Genomic DNA, 24,951 nt, shown 5'->3' on the forward strand with positions numbered 1-24,951 from the left:
ATTATAAAACTGATGTATTGGATTTTGCGTGTGTTTTTCCTGGCGATGACATAAGAGACAGACTTGTAAACATTTTTTCCGCGTGGAGCAATGTGTTGCCCACATCTGCCCCCCCAGCAGTGTCAACACGCGAGTGCTGCTGTCGTGTCAGGTTCAGGAAATGTACATTAGTTTACCTTTAGCCGTTACCGTTTGTGTGGCAGTCTCTAAACGCAGAGTTAGTCAGTTACAGGCTTGAAAACCTACATCTGAGACCTATGTCAAAATCGACATGAAAATTCTGTTTATAGCTTGCCTCAGTCCTAAAACTGGAAACAACACAACAGCTGAGCGCATAAGGTAATGTGTCCGCGTAAGGAAGCATATGAAGTCATTCAATCAACAGGATTAGGCACGTCAACATAATTAAATGGATTTCAGTGCATCTAGTCATGAATAACTAACACCCAAATAGAATATAGCTAGACCTGCAAACATTTATGTTGAATAATGAAGTCAAAATTTTGAGATACTAAAATTTGGATATCCTTAAGCCTACCTATTCACGGGTTTCAACTTCTTGTTATAGAGGACATATTGAGGAGATTTTACCAGTTAAAATGGTGAATTGCTTTGGCAACAGTCCTTTTTTTTCATTGCTCTGAAACTCTTGGTCCTGATGTGTTCATTCATTAAGTTAATTATGTTATCTGGGACATTGAATCATTTAGATATTGTACCATATTGGTTCACTTTTGAAAATTAAGATGATGGGTTTCAATTTCCTGGTATATGAAAAGCTTTGGGGACCTTTTTTCCCCATTCAAAATATGTAATATTTTGTTTTATATTGTTAATTGCTATGGGAATGGCCCTAATCATCATCATTCTGAAACCCATGGATATTTCTCTGCACAGGGACTACATTGAAAGTGTAGGACACACCTGTGAGCTCAGAGATGCAGCAGATTTTCAGTCTTCTGCTGAGGTGGCACAGCTTCTGTCCCGGGATCCCCTGTTTGATGGTGCACTGGCAATTCATCTATTTAAAGCTGGGAGACTGCTCATGGGTAAATCTGCTCACATTTTCTGAAACATATTTTTATCTTCATGCTGTCAGTGATAAGTGGGTCTCAAGTGATGATGAGTAAATTATAATGCAGCTGCTTGTTCGAGGAATGCCATGACCTTTGTGTGTTTCTTACCTTTACAATAGATTTACAAATACCTTTTGGCGTTATCTTTGGAGGAACTGACATAAATGAAGATGTTAAAGTTGAACAGAAGCGTTTGGTAATGGAGCAGGTGCTACAGAAAGCCAGGTAATAAAATCGTAGCACCGTAGCGTTAATAGACAATAGTTATTATTCTTGCACCAAAAAAAGAGGATTAATAAAGAAAAACTATAGTAATTTATATTTTTTACATTCACATAATTAATGCTGCATCCCTGCTGTAACACCATTGTAATGATGTGCACTCAAGAATTGAGAGGGTGCTGCCTGGTGGTCGACTGGTTAAGGCCGAAGCACATATGCCAGGCTCCATGTGCACCTGGCCTTAATTTAAAATCCTGGCTTTGGCAATTTGGTGCATGTCCTCCCTACTTCTTTTTTTTTTTTGTAGGAATAATTGCTCTCTGCTTGCGCTGGAAAGGTTTATACAAAATACAAAATATTACTATAATGCTAATATGGAAGACTACCTTTTTGCCACTGATAAATTGGTGTAATCCCTCATTCCTCCAGGAGTGTTCCATTCTAGAAAAAGATTCAGTTGTAGTCATCTGGACACTGTTATTCTCAACCTGTGGATCGAGTCATTTTTACAAAAATTGCCTCCTTAACTCTTCTTTCAAACCATCTTTTCTCCTGCTCCACTAATAAGACTACCATTAAGCAGCATAATCCTAAATCGTATTGTTAAAAACACTGTCTGAAATAAAAACGACAATTGCACTTGTATTTAAAAGAAATACTGAAATGTATTGAATGATCACTTGATATAGTGGTTTTATTTTATGTTTAAGATTTGCTGTTGCCTTTACTGAGAAAATGAGAAAAACATCAGAATTACTCCTGGTAAGTGGCCCTTTTTAGTTTAGTTTTTCTTCACATTGTGGTTGTAGTAAATAGTATATATATAGTATTACCAAACACAGATATTCAGCCAATAAAAACAACCAGAATTGCTAACCATAAACCAACATAAAGTGATTTGCCTCTTGTTTTAGAGCGGCTGCATGCGGCAATGACAACATCTATAAACATGAAATAAGGGAATTGACTTTACAAACACAATATCCTGCCCCGTCCTCTAATAGTTCAGTGTTAAACAATATTACAAAGTTTTTTCTTTTTAGATTAGATTTCCACAGGCGGCAGCAGATGGACCTAGCATGCTTTATCTGTGCCATTTTGATCTGACAGCGGGGCAGGCCAGGGCAGAGGCACTGCAGTGGCTTTTATTAGGAGTGAAAACACACAAACGGGATGGGTCTCGTGTGATAACAACCAGTCAATTTCCTCTCTGTCTCCTCTGATTTATTTTGTCACACTCTTGTAGGGTTTCAACTACATTACTCTGTTAGTTGTAGTTTAAGATTAAAATTACTTTAGCCATGTTACAATAATTAACTATTTAGTCAGAACAAATCTAGAAATTCCATTAATGAAATATTCCAAAGGTAATTACACACATTTAGGGATTTGACTGTAATAAACAATTTACATACCATATATTTTTATTCTATTGAAACAGCTATGTATTTTAGCTATACCTTAAGTAGATTTTTTAATTGATGTTTTTTACTCTGCTCTTTATTGAGGAGAAAGTCTATTATAATGGCATATAGTTACATTTTACACTTTTTCTCCTCCACAGTTTTCCCAGAGGTGTAAAGTTTATGTCCAACCCCAAGGTAAGCTCTGCCAGAGGAGCCTGTTATTGTGCATCCCTGACTTACCAGTGTGAGCTACATTAATCAACTATGACATTCTTCCCCATTATCTGCTGTGCTCGGAAGTAGCATTATTTGGAAAATAATGCTACAAAAATACAATAAATGTCTCACTGGTAGATTTAATTGGATGTTTGTTTTTTAAGGCATAAAGACGACAATTGCTCCAAAATTCAGCTGGACAGAGTTCTTACGATGCACAGGTACGCTCTTATTACTTCTTGTCAGGGAAACATTTCTCTCTTTTAAAGCTTACACATTATGACCCATGTTTGCAGGTTTGGTTGGTATACACAATATATAAATATGTTCCTTGAATAATAACATAATAATCATACATTGGTATAAAATGTAAATAATAAAATTGTATTCATTTTGCTGCAGACTTACAAATTCCATCTTTGTGCTTCTCAGTTTTGTGTTTCTCTTTGTCCCATTAATCATTGGCTGAATAGGCTCCAGAACCACTGGGCTTACAACATATTCATGCAACCCACCTAGAAAGTACCATCCAGAGAATAAATTTATTCCTCACATTATGTTTGTCGATGTGAGGGTCTGCGAGGCCAATGTTTGCAGCTGTGCTATGTATCTGTTTTCCTTCTTTCCGAAGATGTCCCAAAACAAATTTGAAAAGTGCACTGTTCCGCTCTCTGCAACAATGTGCCTTGTTTCAGATTGGACATTGCACATCATGTCCTTTCTTATAAATTAGTGGCAATAACCACGACTGTTGAGCCCAGAGAGGAGCGCTTGATTAATAGCTCCTGAGTCCTGGGCCATTTGTCACTGTGCTCCTCGGCCAGTCTTAGAATTTCTAATTGGCCATAGTCACACTTTTTGCTGGGACAGTTCAACACTAAAACATTATGCCTTTTCTTTTGAAAATTAAGGTTATTATTGTCTTCGTGAATCGTTGGTGTTATGTATTTAGTTAAGATTTAGTGTGGGAGTCGAACATACAACCTTCTTGCTGAGGCATGAGTGCTAGCCACTCTGCCATGATTTAATTATTAATCTATAGTATTGCAAGGAAGCGCTGTAAGCCTTGTACCAAGCCTATGGGTCAGTGAAATACTGATATATTGTGTGTATTCCATGTAGCTCTTGCATATTTACTGCTTTCCTTTCTTCCATTCGGTGTCACATAAATAATTAATAAAGCCTATATTGTACACAGGCTAGCCTATTGATGTCGTGTGAAGGCTCAGGCTCTGTGGTGTTCCTGTGTGGCCCACTGCTGAGGTGGCACACGAAAGGACTCCCATCAGAGAACATGAAAGAGGCAAAGGGACCCTCGTGCCTGACTGAGGATTTGGATCCCTGCTTTGCTTGAGGTGTCATGTACAGTACCTTCTGCCTGTAAAAACACAAACCACAGTATTATATCTGTAGCCTGCCTGCCCTAAAACCCATGTTAAATCAAATCAAATCAATTTATTTTTGTAAGGCCCAAAATCACAACAACAGTTGCCTCTGAGGGCCACAGGGAGAAATGAATCAACAATGTCTGTGGTGGCGATGAAGTCAGACAATGTCTGTGGTGGTGGTGGTGAGCATGTTATTAGACAACCCCACTGAAAGTCTTTTTGAGATTATTTAAGGAAGGAAAGGACTTGAGAAAGTAGTAGCCCTTTTGATTACAAGCTGACACGGTCATTACTTCAGGCAGTTTGTCCGTCTGGTCAATAGATATTAAAGCTACAATTACACTCAACATAAAACATCTTTTCTGTGACTGGTCACACTGTGGAGATCCTAAATCTTAGCGTGCGGTTCTGTGTCATGGTTTTACCCTCCATCCACCCTCCAACAGTAATATCAAAAGTAAATACAATACAACAATAGCTTTAAAATGTGGTGGAATCTGAAGTGCCAATTTTCTGATTGGATTAACAAGAAAGAAGAAATAAAAGATGTTTTAGCTGTTTAACACACACAGAACAGCACAATCTGGTTCCTGTGAAGGATTTGGCTTCATTAGAGGACAGCACCATGGCGTGGGTATTGTGTACCTGTGGTTAATGGGTGATTTTATCTATGCTGGTCCACTCCTGACACATTGACCTCTGGAGGTGCACTAGGGGATTATGACTACTTCTTCACCACAGTCCTTTTCTTAGAATACCTCATTAATCTGTATCTGTATCATTTTTTAAATCCATGCATACTTCTCAAGCACTTGGGTGAATAGGGCCCTGTAATCAGAATCATAATACATACACTGGGGCTGTATGGTGCACTATGAACATATAACCAGTAGGATAAAAGAAACATAACAATAGAATGTGCATCTGCAGAGTGCAGTCTGCGCCTGGTAGTGGTCCCAGTACCACATGGTGATGGAGGAGCTGAGGTGGACTCGATGATGGCCGTGTAGAACAGCACCAACATCTGGACTGGCAGCTTTGCTTTCCTCAGGTGCTGCAGGATGCATTCTACATCCTTTGCTGGGCCTGCTTGGCTTGTAATTGAAGTCTTGGTGATGGTCGAAGGTGATGTTGAAAGTAGAAAGAGTCAACGGTGGGCCAGGGCCCTGTCACTTTCAATGGCAAGTCCCTGAGCACCTCCAGTGTCTTCTGGGCATTGAGCTCCAGATTGTTGGAGTTGCACCTCTGTTTTTATGGAAACGTGGCTGGAGGTGCACTGACAAACATTATATTCCAGAGCAAGAGATAATGGCAAGTCCCTGAGCACCTCCAGTGTCTTCTGGGCATTGAGCTCCAGATTGTTGGAGTTGCACCTCTGTTTTTATGGAAACGTGGCTGGAGGTGCACTGACAAACATTATATTCCAGAGCAAGAGATAATGGCAAGTCCCTGAGCACCTCCAGTGTCTTCTGGGCATTGAGCTCCAGATTGTTGGAGTTGCACCTCTGTTTTTATGGAAACGTGGCTGGAGGTGCACTGACAAACATTATATTCCAGAGCAAGAGATAAGAGTTTGTAGCAGTGTAAATGTGAATATTGCTTATTTGATTGTCGTAGCAGAGGTTAGAATCTACAAAACAGAAAGTTAGACGATTGATGTCTCGTAACACTCGATGCTGCTTTATACACTACTATACTTGCTGTTCACCAGAGTGATGTTGTTTCAATAAAGTTTTTCAGATAACCTCAGATAACAGTTATATTTATCAAATCAAAATCGAGATCAAGATAAAGATTACTTTATTTGTCCTGGAGGACATTTGTCTTGGACACACAGGTTGCCACACAGATAAAATGTACAGATAAAAAACATGACGTAGACATTTGCCTTTGACTTAGATTTAGAAGATTAACTTATGGAGAATGTGTACATGATTTTATACTGTACCTGTTCCGGTATCTTTTCTTGTTTTTTATTGGGACCCAACAGCGACGTGCGCACAGGAGCAGCTCATACTGGGGGTGAAAGCATGAGAAGGGTCAGAGATGATTTTCGTCGTCCGCCTGATAACAGTCTCCTCAAATATCTGCTGTAATAATGGATGTTCTTTCACTCCCATGACTTTGAGTGCTATGTGCGCTAGTCTGTTCAGTTTCGATTTTGTTTTGATCCACAAATTACCAAACCACCCATGCATACCATAGCTTATAATACTTTTGATCACTGCATTATAGAATATGATCATTATTCTCTGTTCAACCTCTTTGCAAGAAATACTTTCCTGCAATATAATCTGATTGATAAATGTTAAATTCTCAAAGCTATGTGGTAGTAGAATAAAATCTACATAGAATTATCAGATTTTTATGTAAAAATGATTAGGTTTTATTTGAGCTGTTTGTGATGAATACTAACCACAGCTCACATAGACATTCACACATTCACTTTGAACATTTAAGTGCTGCTCTTTGTACTCACACGTTGATGTAATTCTATACTATAAATGTGTTAATTTATTGTCTATTATGCACCAAATTAATCTATTGCAGTTACCATAACATTAAAAGCCTATTTGTTACTTATACCGATCTAATATTTAACCAATTTAATTGACCCCAGAGAAAGTGTACCAGTGTATTCTGAGCTATGCTCATATTAATGATGGTTTGTTTCAGTTTAATCTTGAACTTTTTGAAGGTCAGGTACTTTTGAGTTGACATTCTGCCCAGTTTGTTTGTTTGTCTTTGTTAACAAATCTCTGAAAAGGTTTGTTGATCTTGAAAGGTTAATCAAGTAATATTGTCTTTTAATTAAAATTAGTCCATAAAAGTGCTATTATATTATTGTTATTAGCAGAACGATGGTAAGCTAATTGCTTTTATGGCTAAATTGTCACCCAAATGCCTTGCCGTGTGCCTTATTAAACAATGATTTGGCTGCTGCGTTTTAGAGGGACTATTTCCCTGCTGAGCGCTCTACCTCTGATCAGAGAGCACATTAGTCACTGTAGACGTTTTTCTCCATGACCTTGGGTGATGTATTGCTTTCATTATGTGCTGATGTACTTGGGATGTTCATTATGCAGTGTTTTGATATTGTAACACAATCTGTCTGTGTGTGTGTGTGTGTGTGTGTGTGTGTGTGTGTGTGTGTGTGTGTGTGTGTGTGTGTGTGTGTGTGTGTGTGCGTGTGTGTGTGCCTGGCTGTGCTCCAGATGTTAGCACAGTGTGTGTGGATGAACTACGGGTCTTCCTCTTGGTCTGTGGCCTGAGAAGAGTCAAGGACCCCCTCTACCTGGTGCAGGTCTTCTCAGGTTAGTCTGAATCAAACTAACATACCTTTCATAAATGTGCACATTTGTACTGCAAGAACTAGCCTCATTTGGCATGATAAATTAGTTTTCTATCAGATTCAATGGAAAATGTATGAGGAAGTGTAAATTATGTAATATATATGAGATTCTGAATTAATTCATTACCCATAAGCCTTCATTGTCATACATGAAATATGAAATACTATTCCATCATCCGCTTCATATTCACAGTTCATTTCAAATGACTCCCACTGTATCTAATTATTACACACATGTCAGAAGTCTTTTTTTCTGTATAAAATACCTCACTATTTATGGTGTTTTTTATTCTTATTTCAGAATGGCATTGTCAGGATCCACTGAATGTCCTAATTATTATTGGGCCTAAGGTCAGTATGTAGATATCTAAGGAGGTTTTTGCATAGATTTGCCTTATACATTCCTTCATATTTGCCTTATTGATATTGTTGTATTATTGCTGAATTTAGGTGAATCCATATTCATCATTAGCATAATGTTTAGTTTCACTAGTTGTTTACTTACTTTGAAATGCGTTTTTAGAATTTAGTTTTGTTCTTTTTTCCAGTGTTTTAGCAGTACCAGATTATCAAAATACTGTAAATATAACTGGCACTTCAACAACACAAAGGGAATCTGAAGCATTTTCTCGCTCTGGGCCTTATTTATTATATGCAACAGTAGCTATAAAACGTTATTGCACGTCATTTTCCTCAACCTTCAATTTCCTTCTGTCCTCGTCTCCTCTTGTCTGCGAGTTGTTTTGATTTGACGTCAATGTGCAACAGTTTAGTTTGTGTTCTTTCTCTCAAACAGTGATTTCTAGGATAAAGGTATGTTCCGCCTTATTCTTATTCAAAAGACCCTTAAATAGACATGCCTAGAGGTTTAGACAATCTGTTACTGCTGCTGCCTGCTTTGTTCTTCCTTTGATAAGACATGTCTGTAGGCAGAGACAGGATGTGTCAGAATCAGAACTCAGTCTTCATAGATAATAATATACGGTAGTTATTATTATGTCCTTTATTAGTTTAACCAGCGACTTCATTATAAGTGAAGAGGAAGTCATATTTGCTTTAATTGCACTGACAACTTTGAGAGGTGTGAAGTGGGGGCTTGTGTCACTCAAGTTAGTTTATTTTACTCTTTTACTTTTTTTTTTGTTGATGATGGGCCAAAGTTTAAACTGTAATTGAAATAGAACTTAAAGGTGCACTATGCAACTATTCTGGGGAGAGGTCTGCCACTTGCTTGTCTACGGTGGCTCCCGTGGGTCAAACTACAGCCTATTTCACCTGGAATTTTCCATACTATGGCATTTAACTTATCTATCTCCATAGGATACCGGTACAGGTTAGATCTGCGAAAAGTCAGGCCCACTTACTATAAAAATGTCTGCATTTCAAAGTATGTTTTTAGCTATAAAAACACTTGTAATTTAATAAAGGCAATATATATTGGATTAAATGGGAAGTATTATGCTATTTAGAATGTAATGATACATATGATTTTGTAAAACCACAAAATTTATCTAAAAGGGATTGGTAATAGAATTATGTCCATTGACTAAGCTCCACTTCTTCGTCGTGACAGTTCACTGAAGCAAGAAGATAATTATAATTTACTTACGGAGAAGTGGGCGGGGGAAGGGGGTAGGAGAAAACAGCACTCACACTTCAAATGCAAGAATATGAATGCTGAGAGAACACCGTTCAATGTCCCCTTTAATGCCATACTGTAAAATATGTCCGTAATATTTCAGTGTAATAACACCTACATTGTGACGAGCAAATAGCAGGCCCTCCCTCACAGAAGTTACATAGTGCACAGCATTGGTGTATCCAACTTTAGTAATCTCCAAACTCCAAATGAGGTCAGAGGTCATCAAGGTCAGAGGTTTGTAAAAATAAGTATAGCATTGCTTGCTGATGCAGTGATGATGTAGTGTTAATCCACACTCTCTTCATTCAAATAATGAGACCTGTAGCTACTCCACATCTGTCATTAAAGGGGAAATTGAGGTCAGTTTGCCAAGGGTGACTCTTTATTCCGACGTTTAACAAGACGTATATCTGTTACTCTGCATGAATCCACTTGGACAGTTGCATATATAGTGTAATGATAGTACCTGATCAGTTTTTAGGGCACAAAATCAAAGTTTCATACCTAAAGGAAAGACGTTTTGACACTGTTCAAGATAATTGTGCTTTCCTATGTTAGTGGTAATCTCTTCCCTAGAATGGGCAGTACCATTCATAATCTGCACTTAAATCATTTGCATTTATTAATACATCCCTGAGATCTAATACCATATAATGCACGTGCCGCAAAGCTGATTTAACAAATTCACTACACTATGAAATAACATAGAGGAAGAAGCAGCTTGTTTGCCAGCGTCTTTGACCTAAATTGCTTTGCTTTGACTTTTCTGTGGGCAGGCTAATGCATACAAATCCCACATTGCAATTAATGGGATTGGCCACACACCCCACCCTGACCCCAATCGCTGAAAAAAGGGGATTTGCACAGAATGATTTGCTCATGATAAAAATGTAATTGTTTTTATTTTTATTCACAGCCTTTTCCAGTGTGATGTTTTTGTTGATTCAGTTGACAAGTATAGTAGACCTTTACCCAGAGTTATTTTTATTTCCTGTGTCTTTTTAGATTGACCCTGTTTTTAGCACTGAAGTTGAGTCTGTAATTCAAAGGTAAGCATTGTTGTATTATATTTCCGACAACAGATAACCATCAAAATAAATACAAAACACTGCAAAATAGCTCAGAATGTTAGTGTAAGAATATGAATGATTACAGTATGTTGAGGAATATATTTATTTTTTTCAGTCAGTTTTAATTGTAATTTTTCTACTAGCACCACTACCACTATTACTACTACTAGCCATAGTAAAAGTCAAGTAAGTACAGTAAAAAGTTGAAGCACTTTATTCATCCTCCCACTCACAAGTCATAGCTAATCCCTCAGATTTTGACCACAGGCTCTGACCTCAACACAGATCGCTGCAGCAAGACGCTGGCTTCTCAGGTTCTGTCCCTACCTGAGCTTGCCATGCATGTCACACACACACACACACACACACAGTCTCAGAGTTTCAAACGCTAGGATTGTCACTGCTGCTAACCATCATTCACGCTTACATGAGCCCGGAGCCACGTAGGAACTGGGTTTTGCCTCTGTCCACAGAACAGCAGGGGTCTACATGGCCCAGGAGAGGAGCCAACGGGAACTGCACGCTGCCATGAAGAGGTGTTTTGCTGTGGTTAACAGCTCGGTCTCTGAGGGCATGTCAGCGGCCATCTTGGAGGTAAACATGTCTTGGTCAGTGAGCTCTAAATGTAGAAATCTATACTTCTGGGCGATGCCAGAATTTGATCATAATAAACTAGGAAGTTGCAAATCAAAGTTATTTCCTACTTAAGAGGAAATTACTCTACTTCCATCTTTGAGCGCTGAAGGGCTTTAAATACATTTGATTTGGGCATTTAACAATGGAGTGCATTCTTATTTATGAGTGTCTGATTTCATCATGTCTCCTGAAAGAAGATATACTGTAGGTCAGTTGTATTTGGGACTACAGTGTGAAAGGAGCAGATAGTTTAAAATTTACAAAAGGTACTGATTACTTTTTACATTGTGAATAGTGATCAGTACATTTTGTTTGTTAATTTTAATGGTTAATCATACAAATAGAATTTTCACTAACTGAGAGTTGATGTCTGCATTTTGTATTTTTCTGCTCCCCAGGCTATGCACGTAGGAGTCCCTGTGGTAGCCAGGGACATACCTGGAAATGCAGCTATTGTGGCACATGGCATCACTGGTCTGCTGTATTCATCTCCTCAGGTATAATGCACTGACCAGGTCACGGCCGATGAGCATCCTTTAAAAGTCTGATACAAACAGACACCATGACAACCCCTCACCTCAACCCTTTGTGTACATATAAATGTAATTTATATTTGTAAATTAATGGTTACATCTAGGTGGCCTCCTCTCTGAGTGCCCTGAACATCTGGTTGGGTGACACTGTTAAATCCTTGTTGTCACTTTGCATATTCCTCTTCTGTGAGGTGGCAGCTATTACGAGACTATAAAGAGCAATTAGACAGCCAAATTTGGATTTTGTGCCACAAATATCTCAGTCCCTTGGCAAGGTACACACATTTCTGAAGTATTTTCTAATCACCGTAACAGCTTTTATCTGAATTCAGGTTTGCACATTTGAATATCTTTTATGCTTTAAAGACATATCTTAAGGCAACTTCAATGGTAATTTTCTAGTGGCATTTGGCAGCAATTGTGACTATTTTTTGTGCATTTTCCCTTCCAGGATTTTGTGGATCAATCTCAGATGCTGTTGTTAGATCATGAGCTGAGAGAGAGACTGGTGAGGAATGGGAAAGTCTATGTGGAAGAGCAACACAGCCTGAAACAGGAGCAGGAGACTTACCAGAGATTAGTGGCTACTTTACACTGACTGAGATGTGTTATACCTTGTTTTACATTAGATAAACCAAATATTTCTAGACTATATATTTTATAAAATGTTTATTGTTTATTTATGCTTTATTTATGTACAAAAATCTCAGGAGGGAACTTATTTTTTTCCAAAAGGGGACAATATATGCCTAGAGTTGTCTTAAGCATGTTAAGAGGGGATTTTAAGAGTATATTTTGTTAATTTGTTTGGTTTACAATACTATATAGCACTGGACTTATTCTATTGTTCTGTTTAATTTAAGCGGTGCAAAAATAGAACTAAACAGCTTATAAAAGGTCAACCAATCAAGGTTGTGCCTTTATAAGACAATAAGCAAGACAAATGCTAGAGATGTGTTGTTTATAATTAAAAATGATGCTGTACTGCAGATGGATGTAAAAAATAGTTTACACTAATGTTTAGTTCATAAAGTGCCTTTTTAATTGACAATGAATATAACATAAAAATGGAAAATATACATCTGTGTTTTTATAATTAAAAAAGAAAATCTGTGCAACATTAACCAATAAAAACATATTTTGGACATTTAAAGTACAAAAACACTTTTGTAATGATTCAAAGCCACTTGAATTGGAATAGTGTCTGGTCATATTAATTGTTGAATTAGGAATAAAATTGACTTAAAAAGCTTATTTCTTTTGGAAATTGTGTGTGTTTTATTTTGTCCATGTAATGTGTATTGTAAAAGTATGTATTTGCATGCAGTAATTGTATTTGGTGGCTTTGTTTGAACAGCATACTTTCCAAACACACCCATTATTAACATTAATTTACAACCTATGCAAAAGCTCTTGATATGAAATGTGGAGCATCATACCATAAGGACATACTGTTAAAACTTTTAAGTTTTTGGATCCAACAAGGCATTGAGGTGATCAAAGCCTGTAAATGTGAAGTCTGACCAGGTCCTGTATTATAAATGTTCCCCTTGCTCTGTGCTAGGCACTTGGGGCTCCTCCTCGCAGCTGTCCTCCTTTCCAACCCACTGGATCCCTTCTCCATTTTGCTGGGCTGGGACATGCGGGTGCTGACGCTCCAGTGTGGAGAAGGTGGTGAACTGGACCCTCTTCCTCTTACTGGTTGGAGAGTGGAGGGACTCTGGTTGCATAGGTTTGGCCCTGACTGAGCCCGCACAGCCAGTGGGAGAGTCAGTGACAGAGGCCAAACAGCTGGGCCTTCGAGACAGAGTGCTCTTCTCGGGGACTATGTCAATGACTGTGGTGGTCTGGGGGTCCTGCTGCACAGGGCTGCCTGGCACACTCATCACCAGCTCAGCATCAGTACCTAGCCACACCCAGTCATGTCTATGTCCTGTGGGCTCCAGGTTGTGAGAGGAAGGCTTTTTGTGTCGAAATTTGACAACGTAAGAAATGCAGTTGACCAAAAACACTAAAATGGCCAAGCAAAAAACACCCAGCAGAGCATACATACCAATCTCCAAGTCAGTGAGAGGCCGGTTGGCCAATAACTCCTCTCCACCAATTTCCACCTCCACTCTGTCAAGTCCAGGAACCTCCACTTTAGGGAAGTTATTGTAGTTTACCAGGTTACCTGGCGGTTTCATTGTGCTAGTTAGGCTCACACTGCCCATATCCTCCACTACCATGTTACCTGAATCACTGGGACTGTTCATCATACTCATATTCACTACACTAGTTGGACTTCCAAAGGTTCGAGTGTTGCTCGTCTTACCCACGCCCCCAAGAGTCCCACTTGTTATGAAAGTGCGCTCTGTGGACTTAACAAAAATTGTGGTTTTCTGGGCTGTTCGGTCTGAGCGGAATGTTGGATCTCTGGCTGATTTCCACCTTTCATCTGTATCTGCTCCCACACCATCCCTCCCATAGTCGTTCTTGATGCCTCCTCTGCTGTTTGTGCTGGAGTTATCTGCACGACGACTGTTGACGGTGAACTTGACCTTTAGGCTGCCGTTACCCACAGCCACAGTACTTTTGCGTCTGGATTTCTGACACACCTCACAGATTGACATCTCCACTCGGACCAGGACTCCCTCCCCTTCCCCTTCAGCTATCACCTCTGCGGCTCTTTCAGGCACAGACACCACTCCTTCATCCAACGTAGAAACTGTCATCCGGTAGAAGGCTGGGTCATAAATGTCTAGAGGTGTCAGGTTGCCATCACTGAACTGTACCCAAGCACTTACCAACGCTCTCTGAGGTTAAAAGAAGACATTAACAACATTTTATATTGTGACCCAGATCAACAAATTCCACTTGTATGGTTAAGATAGAATGATACCTGTTTGGGGCTCTGAAGATTTTCTAGTGTGGTGGTGGTAGCTAAAATAGCTCTGTTGCTGCCAGGGCTTAACTGTAAGTTCATGGAGAGACCAGTGACCAGCTGAACTCCCAACTCTGTGATTGTGACTTTGTCATCCACCACCCTGATAGTTGTTTTTGCCAAGATTGAATCAGAAAGCGGAGAAAAAACCTGCAAAGCAACAAACAGCATTTAGCTATTTAAAATAAACAACAACAAAGAATTGAATTAAAGCGTTCAGTTATTGTTACTTGAATTGCAGTTGTTCCCAGATCGCGCCCTGACAGCACCCGTCCTGCCTGTAGTCGGGCCACTCTTGTGTCCTCCACCTTCATGAAGTATCTGACCAGCCGTGTCACATCCACCTGCCAGTCCGAGCCCAGGAAGTAGGCCTTGGGCTCCCGGGGGTCCTCCTGCTCTGCCATGAAGTGAGTTAGCACTCTGACCAGAGCGTGCTGAAACTGTAGCATACATCCCTTCCCCTTTCTGTCCTCTTCTTCACTGTTCCAGTTTGATCTGATTCACAGCACAACAGACTGGCCAGTCAGCAAATACTTTGTCTGGATCTGGTCATTTTAGATAATTCACATTAGTCAAAGTTTTTTTTTTTTGTGCTGCTGACATTGAACATTGGGCTGAAAAAGCATCTCGCCAGGCTCCAAGAGGGGGGTTTAATAATAAATGTGATGTGTGATATAATAATATTAGTATTGTATACTTCAGATAAACATGAGCACCTGCATAATGCAAGTGTCAATAATGTTGCACGGACCTAATTTTTCCGGCACATTGAGCAATTCCAATTTCCATTTTGCCTCTTACCTTTTAGATGTTAATATTGGAACCCTCCAGCTCTTTATCTGACTCAGTTCTGTATCAGACACGTCAATCTGCAGTGGGAGGCGGGGCATCCAAACGTTTAACTCCAGTTGAGAGCTGAGGTAGCTGTAAGTGAAGTTCACCAGCATCTTCACTTTACCTTTGGTCTCCTTTCCATTCACAAAGACATAATCACACCGATCCGACACCTGAAACAATACCATTCATTCATCAAAATAATACTGATATCTTCTCTTAATTGTAGTCTGTGTTTGCTCTTACCAACAAACACTGAACAAAATTGGTGTTTTTGTCAATGAAGATAATTGACACTATAATGAAGTATTTCCATAGACACTATTGTAACAAATAGGCCATGCTTACAAAAACAGATTGCCTTGAAGCCCTTTTGCTCCGCAACTGTTGCCATAGCGATGTCAGCAAGCTGTAATAAATGACTGTGATGATCACCAGTCCGCGGCTTTAGGAAGAGGCGCGATAGCAATTTTATGTTAATCAAAATATGTGGTGCAGTGTTGAACATTCGTCCTTCACAGCCAAGCGCATTCATTATGCCATAATTTCAAATGTGACCTTGGTAAACTTAGTTGCAAAGGGTCTCATGGATATTTTGTGTCCTTAATAAGCTTCAGGCAGGAGCTTTGTCTTGGTCCCATCATGTTTTTAAAAAAAATGGTAATTATTGTATTTCTGTTTCTGTAATATCTCTGTGATTTTAATGCATTTTTCCTGCTGTCTGAAGCACTTTGAATTGCCCTGTGTATGAAATGTGCTCTACAAATAAACTTGCCAAATCTTATTCAGAAGAGCCCCACTGTGAGCTTGGGGTAGTTATGTCCCGGAGATGTGTTATTTTTGAGTGCATGTTGTGTCATAAAAGCATCTAAGTCAGCTGTCATGTCCTGGCACCAAAAGTAGAGCCCTCGAATGACCACACACTCCACTGTGTCATCATCCTCACGCAGCAGCGTCCTGACCCTTTGCTATCCCTATAAATAATCCAGCATTTGATTTATATCCCAATTGAAGATTTATGTAGGCTATGTACAGCTACTAACGTCCAAATATGTTGCATCTAAGATGAGTTGCGTAATGTTAAAGAAGTCACTTTTCCATTATCTAGGATTATCATTTACCGTATTTAAGTTGCACTGGAGTATGAAATAAGGTTGCAAGTGTGAAAATAACAAATAATATCACATATTATAAGGGGCTCCGGAGTATAAGTATATAAGTATAAATATAAGTATAAGTTGCACCCCGGCCAAACCTATGAAAAAACGTATAGTCCGGAAAATACGGTAATTGTATATTGCATTCATTTTGTGACTTTTTTTTAAAGGGGAAGATATGTAGTCTGCACATTTATTGATTAAAAAAGGAATGGCTTTAAATGAACAACAATCACAGCTGAATCTGTGTTGGAAGTGCCATAAACTGCATTACACTCAGTCTATAGTCTGCACTGCGGCCTCATGCTCATGTGGTCCCCACCCCAGCTAATTATCACCAGGTTGTTCCAAAGCGACAGGGCCATGCTTAGTAACAGAGAGGAAGCCGGCTGCTTAATAATCTGGCAGAACCTGGGAGGCTAAAAGCTTAAAGCTCACGTACCTTTGGACCGTTGGAAGCTCAGAGGTCACAAGTTTTTTCCCAGTATTTATTTCATGGAGCTGTGATTTTTTTTTTACCTTATTGAAAAATACAATACCCGTAATGTCTATGTGGCACGATCAAAGCATTTCCACACACACAGCCAATTTTCCTCATAATTTGAGGACCAAACATGAGTTCAGACGTCCTGATCAAAGTCACTGAAGCCTGTGGTGTTTTAGAGCATCAACAGGCTGCTGTCCACAGCTGCGCACAGGCAGACACAGGGGCAGTTCTACAGACAGAATACGGAGTTCAGTAGTGCATGTAACAAAAATACTTGAAATATATACAAAATTAGAACGTATAGAATATGGAATATATGGAGGTTTTCTGCCCAGGGAGTGATTCAAGCCAGGAAGAGAGGCTGACGCAGTACGCTGTCAATGCTAATGGGGATCTAATAAAAGGCCACTCACTGAGCTGCAGAGGCTGCACTAGCACTGATTAATGATTGGCTGCTAGTTCTGGACTTTATGTATAGAGGATTCAGAGTCCTATCAGGTTTATTTCCGACTGTAGGACCTGGCCACCCATCTGGCTCTTCTGATTGGAAAATTATCCGAAGAACCATTTGAGAATACAATGTTATCTGTATAGGCATTATTGATCGTTGTATTGATTGATGTTTGATATTTTCAAAAACAAAAAATGTTCCCTTTACTATTATTTCATTCAATGTATCTTTAATTTTGACTTTTTTCTTCTGCAAACTAAGTGCATATTGATTGATTTACATATTTACACCCATCCTGACACGTCCCTTTATCTGGCTTGGGACTGGTACAAAGAGAACTCTTCCTGGGGCCTCTTGTGACTAGATATTAAGTTGATAAATCCCTTCCATTTCCAAGTAAATTGTTTCTCAGACACAAAGTCAAGCAGCACGGTTCTGATAGCTTTTAAGAAGATTAAAGAGAATATTTGTGACTGAAGCTGTTATCTGATCAACAAAAGCATTCAAAGCTGTGGCAAGCTTAAAACAAAAGCATAGATGGATACATTACAGCTTGAAAAGAATCAAAACATAATCTTTTCCTTCAAATCACCCCCCCACTTCATGCACTGTATTTATGAATCGTTCTGGTATGCTTTGGGATACACTTCCAGTCAAAACAAACATGTACGTATTAAGTCCAGTGCGCAGACTTCATTCTTTGTTTACAATGCCGTTTTACCCTTGAGTAAACTCATTTCACAGCCTTTGACCTCAAGCGTAGGGACCTGACTTTCAATTTCATCAGTAAACAAAGCCGGCTTTTGGCAGGCCACACCACAGAGGTTCACTGGATAAAGGGACAAGTCAAAGGGAGCGGAGAGTCACTATGAGTGTATTTGTGGAGGAAGAGATTTAGCTCAGTGGCTGTTCATTGTTGACAAGGTTGATGGGTAATGTTGTCACACTACAACTAATAGTTTGTTTTACGGTGTGGAAAATAGGACAGGGAGCACGGGGTGACTTTGTGGAAAGCTGCACACGAAAGCCACCTTGAGTCTCATTGTGTGGAGTACTTAGGTGCCCCCCTTGGCTTGTAACTGGGTGATTTCAGCACGTAGTAATTGAGACTGTTAGGAAACTGTCCAACACACAAAACAACAGTCACACAGAATGAGATAATTTTGTAATAGGTTTAATTTCCACCACTTTGGCATTGTGACGTGACTCTCCCCACAAAAAGGAAAGTGTGTTTTACAAAAGGATCAGGAAGCTTGTGGGGAGAATTTGTAATCTATAAAAGATGTTTGTGCCTTCACTGGGCCCTGATAATTGCATAAACAATGATATACCTTCAGCACGTCCTCATCGTTGGAGCTGCAGTCCGTGTACTCAGACACATCCGTCACTAAACCGTCTTCCTCCACGGCCACTGTCCTCACAGGCATCACGACTTTCTTACCAGTCAGGACCGCAGTGTTCAGGACCTCAGAGTCCTGCACACAAAATAGAAAATGGATTTAGGGTACAATTTTACAATCAACTACACAGTATATGTGTCCTTTGGTATGAAGTAAACATACATAATCTGTGTCTACATTATGTTCTATTGTGTATGAAAATATTTAATTTCCACAAGTTATGATGCATATTTATTAAAAGTGGTTAGTGGTGGTAAAGAGGCGACATGAGATGCAGACGGAAAGTGCAGGTTGTACAGTCAAATTAATGAGTTAATGCTGTGCTCATTCAGAAAGCTTTTGACCAACAGCATTGTGTTCTAATGGAAAGGGTTCTCAACACACAACTCAATGTGTGTCGTTCATTTTGTGTAGGAGAAGGAAGAACAGTATTTCAGAAGAGAAAGAAGTGTGCAGTGACGTGTAATTTGGTGACTCAAATTATGACTAAAACGCCCTTGCCTTCCACTTTATAAAGGCCAGAAATACTCATGTTTGACCTTTCTGCAGAAATGACAAGCTAATGTAAACTAGCCCTGTGAGATATAATAAGGAATTATATAAATGTTGGGGGGGGAAGTTCAATGCGGCATTTTCATGTTGATTATAATTCCAGCTCTGCAATAAAACAGTAACAACCTAATAAAAAGTAGGTTAGATAGGTAAAAGGTTTTGTGCATGGAACATTTCAGTAAGACTTTATTTTATTTATGCCTTATTTACCCAGGCAAGTTAAGTCCCCTCCAATGATTAATTAGGAATAAGTCAAGTTTGATAATAGTTAAGTATTACATACTTACACTAATTATCTCCTGTAAAAACAATTAGGACCAAACACATGTTTTGTGGTGTTTTGTTCTTTTAAGCATTGCAGAGATTGTTGTAAAAATACAAAACTGACCGGTAACACAGTAGGTCACATCATCTCATGCAATGTCTATATACAGTGTGCACATGTGTGTTGACCTTTATTTAACCAGGAAATGCAGTATGCACATGCCGTTGTTTGCATGAAAAATCTAAGAAAATACTATAAGTGAAGCAGATGGATCCATGTCCCGTCCATGTAAAAAACTGAAGCTGAGCTAACTGAATAATGTAGCTGAATCATAATGAGTGCAGTGGAGCAGAACTCTGTCAAGTCCTGTGGCTCATCATTTAAATCAAACGTAAAAGGACACTTGGCCCGAGTCAGAGCTCCAAAAATGAAGCAGATGGATTCGGCCCTCTGTAAAAGTGCTTCAAATGAGGCTTAAGTAAGTAAGCATACTTTTTAAAACTGTCATTACAGCATAGTTAATCTAAGAGAATATAAGGGCATGTCAGTGGCCATTATAGAGAAGTATCAAGCAGCCATAGCAGCGGTGGTCAGGGCAGGTCAGGGAGGCGAGCGCGCAGTGATCAGTCAGTGATAATGTTCTTGTGAGCGGACATCAAATCTCCCCGTGTTTGGCCCTCAGCCTGAGGTCAGCCACTGCAAAAGAGGGATGGACCGTGCCGCATCCTCAAATCAGTTTAACATCGGCTTGTGCTCGAGATCAAGCCAGGATCATGCTGTGTGTTCTGAATATTGTGTAGACATCCAACAAGGTGATTTCAGGATTTTTACCATTATACTGATGACTACCTTTTATAATTGAATTTACATTGCCTAAATAAACATGTGTTTGACCATCTTAAAAACCAAAAAAACTAGGTTAAAATTTGATTTGCCGTCTTACATCATTTTGGTTTACATGTAGTTTAAGACCAATCCTGACATTTCTTTTGGAATCACAGAGTAAGTGCTATTCATGCAACAACATATCCAGTAAAACTCACAGAAATGAATCATATTAGTCACAGTGATGTATGGACATATTTAATAGATGTTTTTTTATATGTCCTCACTGAATTATCTAACTTGGATGACAAACTGTATTGGGAAAAAAAAGAATTGCAGCAGCTGTAGAAACCAATGACCACAGACAACACACAAGGAACTAACAACATGGAAACAAAAACCGACAATCAAGGAGCAAGGTCACTCATTCTGCACTCAAAATAGAACTGTATTACCAAAAAATAAATAAATCACACCCAGTTTTTCAGTGTATGCAAACCAGACAGAAACGCATCCAACGGAGTGCATTTTATGATACGTTCACGCACCGACGCTCAAAGCCGGCCACCCCGTGTCACTGTTATTGCCGTCAGTTTAACTATTGATTAAATGCGTCGTGTAAACCCACCATTACGAGAGGGGCCAGGCCTACAAAGTCTCTCTGGGTGGTGTAGATGCGCATGGCTCCCTCGATCTTGGCGCCATTTCTGGATTGGGTCGGCAGCTCGAGCTTCCACACGATCACCTGACTGTCGAGGGGACTGCTCAGCTCTTCCACCTCAAAGTCCATCTGAAGCACCTCCAGCAGGCTGCTTTCAAGTCTGCATCAGAGAACACACAGGAGTCCGGGTAAGGCACACAGCACAAGGCTTCACACAAGAGACGGCTCAAACACGTGCACATTTGATGAAGTGCTTCAAAATATACCACAAAATATACTATCATTATATCAGTCAATGTTGTTGTTTTGTTACTACTTTGTTGACTTAATTAATTGGTGTGTGAAGTCTTCTTGAAATGCTATTTGGAAAGAGTTTTTTATGATTACTCTGAAAGATTAAAAGGCAAAAGTTGCACAAAATTGAATTAATGCAGTGATACAAATTTTATATTTTACATTTTATTCTTTGTAAAATTGCAATATTGATGTGTTACAGGTAAAAAAAACAAATTAATTGTAGTCATCTGGACAATGTTTTACAATAGATCAATCCCAGACGAATGAGAGATGACAAAAACATGTTTTTTTTTGTGAAATTCATGTAACAAAAGTACACACAAGTTGAAGTATGTGCACTAAAAATACACTTTACTGTGTCGCTCGATGGTTGAGTGGATGGAACGCATGCCAGACATGTACAGCCGGCTCATGTGGTAGAATCCGGCTCTGACAATTTCCTGCATGTCTTTCTCCTCTCATCCCCCCATTTCACGCTACCCTGTCCTGACTAATGAATACTTAAAGAAAAATCCAGCTAGACATCTTAAAACACTCTTTGCGTACTACTCAAAGTACACATTTACTATGTCGTACAGTGATGACTTTACTGCATAAAACAATATCATATCTTATCAAATGTATGTAAAAGATGTAATACATGTTCAGCAGCAGGCTCTTATTTCAAATGTTGCATCACATCTTGTATATCACTTCTATTTGATACGCCCACTGAATGCTTTATTTATTAAGATGCATCCAAACCTCACCTTAAGAATTTTATATACAATTTAAAAAAAAAAACTGGTTGTATCTGAACTTGCACCTTGACCTGATGTAGTCACACAATTATTTTCAAACGCAGAGAGAATTTGATATTTGTACACGCCTAAAACCAATCCATCTGTTAAACGTGAATAGAATACAGAGCGCACTTTTGTAATGTACAATGGCCTTTCAGTGGCTAGAACTGAATTTAAATACATTTTCTGCAGAGGACCAAGTTACTGTTGCAACTTTTATTTTGCCAAAGAGTAGAGAAGATGAATTGTTGGGTAAAACACAATAACAAAGCGCATGGCCACTCAGCCTTATCAGCGCTGTGGTATCTGGGCGGAAAGGTTATAAATATCTGTCACTGACTTTAGGGGGAGTTTGTTTATCTATTGAAAATGACCCTTGAAGACCCCCTTACATACCAGATGACTCTCTGCAATGAGGCACTGTCAAGGGCAGCAATGACAAATTAATTGATTCTTGAAATCTCACACACAAACATTTTATACCAAGAACCTTCCAGGAAAAGCAATGATATCTCCATGGAAACAAGTAAGTAGCAGACCGCCTCACCAGAAAAATCAATTTATTAGTATTACAGTATCAACTTTTAGCATTTTCAATTATTGTGAGAAAAAAAATTATTGGCAAGGCAAGTTTATTTGTAGAGCACAATTCCACGAAGCAATTCACAGTGCTTTACACAGGAAAAAAGATGCATCAAAATCACAAATACATGACAGAAATTAGAAATCACAAAAACCTTAATTTCTATACATTCAAATTAACAATTTTGCTGACTCATAAAGCATACATTTTGTCCGTGACCAGATGGAAAACCAAACCTATTGAACCACACTGACAGACGCTCCAGACACTCTTTTCCATATTTATTTGACTTCGACAGTGTAACAAGTGTCTCCGGGATGGAAACATCGCTTTTAGATTGATTCTTTCCCATGTTTGCGCTATCTTATTCACATTTTCTGGCATCAAATGACACTTATTATTAACACTTGAAAGCCTTAATTTGCTTTCTTTAACAAGTTTAATGGACCAGCATTCCTCCCTAGCTTTATGAAATCAAACTTTCTGAATGAAAAGCAGACAACCAGTTGCAACTATTACTCAAGTTAGTAAATAGAGTAATTTGATAACAAAAAAGCTTTTGATTATCATATTCATTTAATTTACATATTTGATTAAAACCACATGATTGCACAGAACGACTTGTGGCGCTTTCATTTCACACAGAGCTTGTTCTCCACGGACCTGCAGCAACTAAAGCACAACAGAGAGAGCGGCGTGTTTTAAACTCACGAGTGTGACTGGAAAGCAGAGTTTTATTGTGTGAAAGAGCATGGTGTTTGGAGCTGTAGCTCTAACTACTGTAACTAGATCCGTGTGCTGTTCACTTTAGTGCGTCTTTGTCCCGTCATCGCTGTTTCACACAACAAAACTCTGCTTCCCTGTCACACTTGTGAGTTTAAAATAAGCCGCTCTCTCTCTTGTGCTTTGAAACATCAATACATCCATGGAAACAGCACGGAGGAGCGCAATTATGAAACAAAGTCTGTGATGACGGGAAGACACAGAGGCTAAAGTGAACGGCACAGAGCTAATGCAGCAAAATGACTGCAGAGTTGGTCTATGGTCTCACTAACAAAGTTTATTATTTAAAGTCATGAACGCAAATTAATTCATAGCTAGTGTAACTGTTTACAAACAGTCTGTGATTAGTTAAGTTGTCCTTTATATATATTCTTTATATACAAACAGAACAGTTTGGACTGGTGAAGTGAAATGTTGCTGTTTTGGGGACAAATTTGATGAAATTAAGAATAGGTGTTATTTTAAGCAGAAACGTCTTATTTGTTATTTGTTTATTACTATGAACAATATTTAAAGGAATTATGGAGGATTTTTTTGGCGCCAAATCTTGTCTCTGTCTCATTTCCTCGTGGCGTGGACAGCCGAGTAGTTCATTAAGATGTCAATCATAGAATGCACCTACTGTAATAAAATGTAAATATATGATTATATTTCTGTGATGTATATTATCTGCATAATAGTGATATGACAATATTTGTATATTATCTGCATCATTAGTCTAAGAGAAAAACGGCATGTGTGACAAACTGCATTTGTGAAAGTGTGGTAAAGATGGGGCGAAGGAATGTTTACTCCAGGGAGGAGTGTAGCACCCCAGGGAGGGGTGTAGGACCCCGGGGGATTTTAGGTAAACATTACCCACTCTTACCTCTAAGGAAGAAAGACAGTTGTAAAAACAAGTGATGTGAAGTTAACCAATGAGACTGTGACCTGCCTATTCCATAATGTGAAATAAAACCAACCTGCAAGAGAAAACCTGCAGGACGTCGTGAGACCAAGGAGGGTCGCCAGGCTATTTACGCCAGCCTGGCGACCCAGTCCGAGGTTTTTCCCTTGCAAGCTACACAGAGTCTGATGTTTCTGTATCGTTTCATATTTTAAGTTGAATTGTGTTCTCTGTGTGTTAAGGAATAGCATTGGGTTATGTCTAATTTCTTGACACCTACTGCTCACCTGCAGCCTCGTTGGCTCGTCCCCAGGAGAGCAGCAGCTTTTCCCGGCTGCGCATGCGTGCTTGATATGCCGATGTGTGTCTAAGCGCATGGATCTATTGTAATATAGTTCCCTCAGTGTACAGGACAAAATTAAGACAGAGAAAGACAGTTTGAGCTGGCTCAGAAGAGACGGAGACGTGAGATGCGATGCGATCCGTCGCTCTAATAAACAAATGCACGTGTAGCAGCGAGGTTG

At 39.2% G+C, this 24,951-nt stretch overlaps 2 protein-coding genes across 2 annotated transcripts in view; one reads left to right on the plus strand and one right to left on the minus strand.

Moving 5' to 3' along the window:
- The first annotated feature begins 41 nt into the window (after nt 1-41).
- Nucleotides 42-12,790, plus strand: glt1d1 (glycosyltransferase 1 domain containing 1). Its single transcript, XM_072432503.1, has 12 exons — nt 42-339; nt 898-1,049; nt 1,196-1,301; nt 2,009-2,060; nt 2,863-2,899; nt 3,085-3,141; nt 7,524-7,622; nt 7,962-8,011; nt 10,308-10,351; nt 10,846-10,966; nt 11,407-11,505; nt 11,993-12,790. The coding sequence occupies exons 1-12, from the start codon at nt 272-274 to the stop codon at nt 12,137-12,139; spliced, it is 1,032 nt and encodes a 343-aa protein (XP_072288604.1). The 5' UTR covers nt 42-271; the 3' UTR covers nt 12,140-12,790.
- A 58-nt stretch (nt 12,791-12,848) lies between these two features.
- LOC140346434 (transmembrane protein 132D) overlaps nt 12,849-24,951 on the minus strand; it is a 31,403-nt gene continuing 19,300 nt past the window's right edge. The window contains exons 4-9 of the mRNA XM_072432502.1: nt 21,064-21,256; nt 18,725-18,868; nt 15,266-15,471; nt 14,695-14,959; nt 14,423-14,614; nt 12,849-14,336 (exon numbers count right to left, since the gene is read on the minus strand). Coding sequence (XP_072288603.1) covers nt 13,077-14,336; nt 14,423-14,614; nt 14,695-14,959; nt 15,266-15,471; nt 18,725-18,868; nt 21,064-21,256 — 2,260 coding nt within the window. The 3' untranslated portion in view covers nt 12,849-13,076. The remainder of the gene's footprint in view (nt 14,337-14,422; nt 14,615-14,694; nt 14,960-15,265; nt 15,472-18,724; nt 18,869-21,063; nt 21,257-24,951) is intronic.

The sequence above is a fragment of the Eucyclogobius newberryi genome, unplaced genomic scaffold (assembly GCF_026437365.1).
Source record: "Eucyclogobius newberryi isolate DKJ021-1_F unplaced genomic scaffold, fEucNew1.0.hap1 SCAF_6, whole genome shotgun sequence".
In the NCBI taxonomy this organism is placed as follows: domain Eukaryota; kingdom Metazoa; phylum Chordata; class Actinopteri; order Gobiiformes; family Gobiidae; genus Eucyclogobius; species Eucyclogobius newberryi.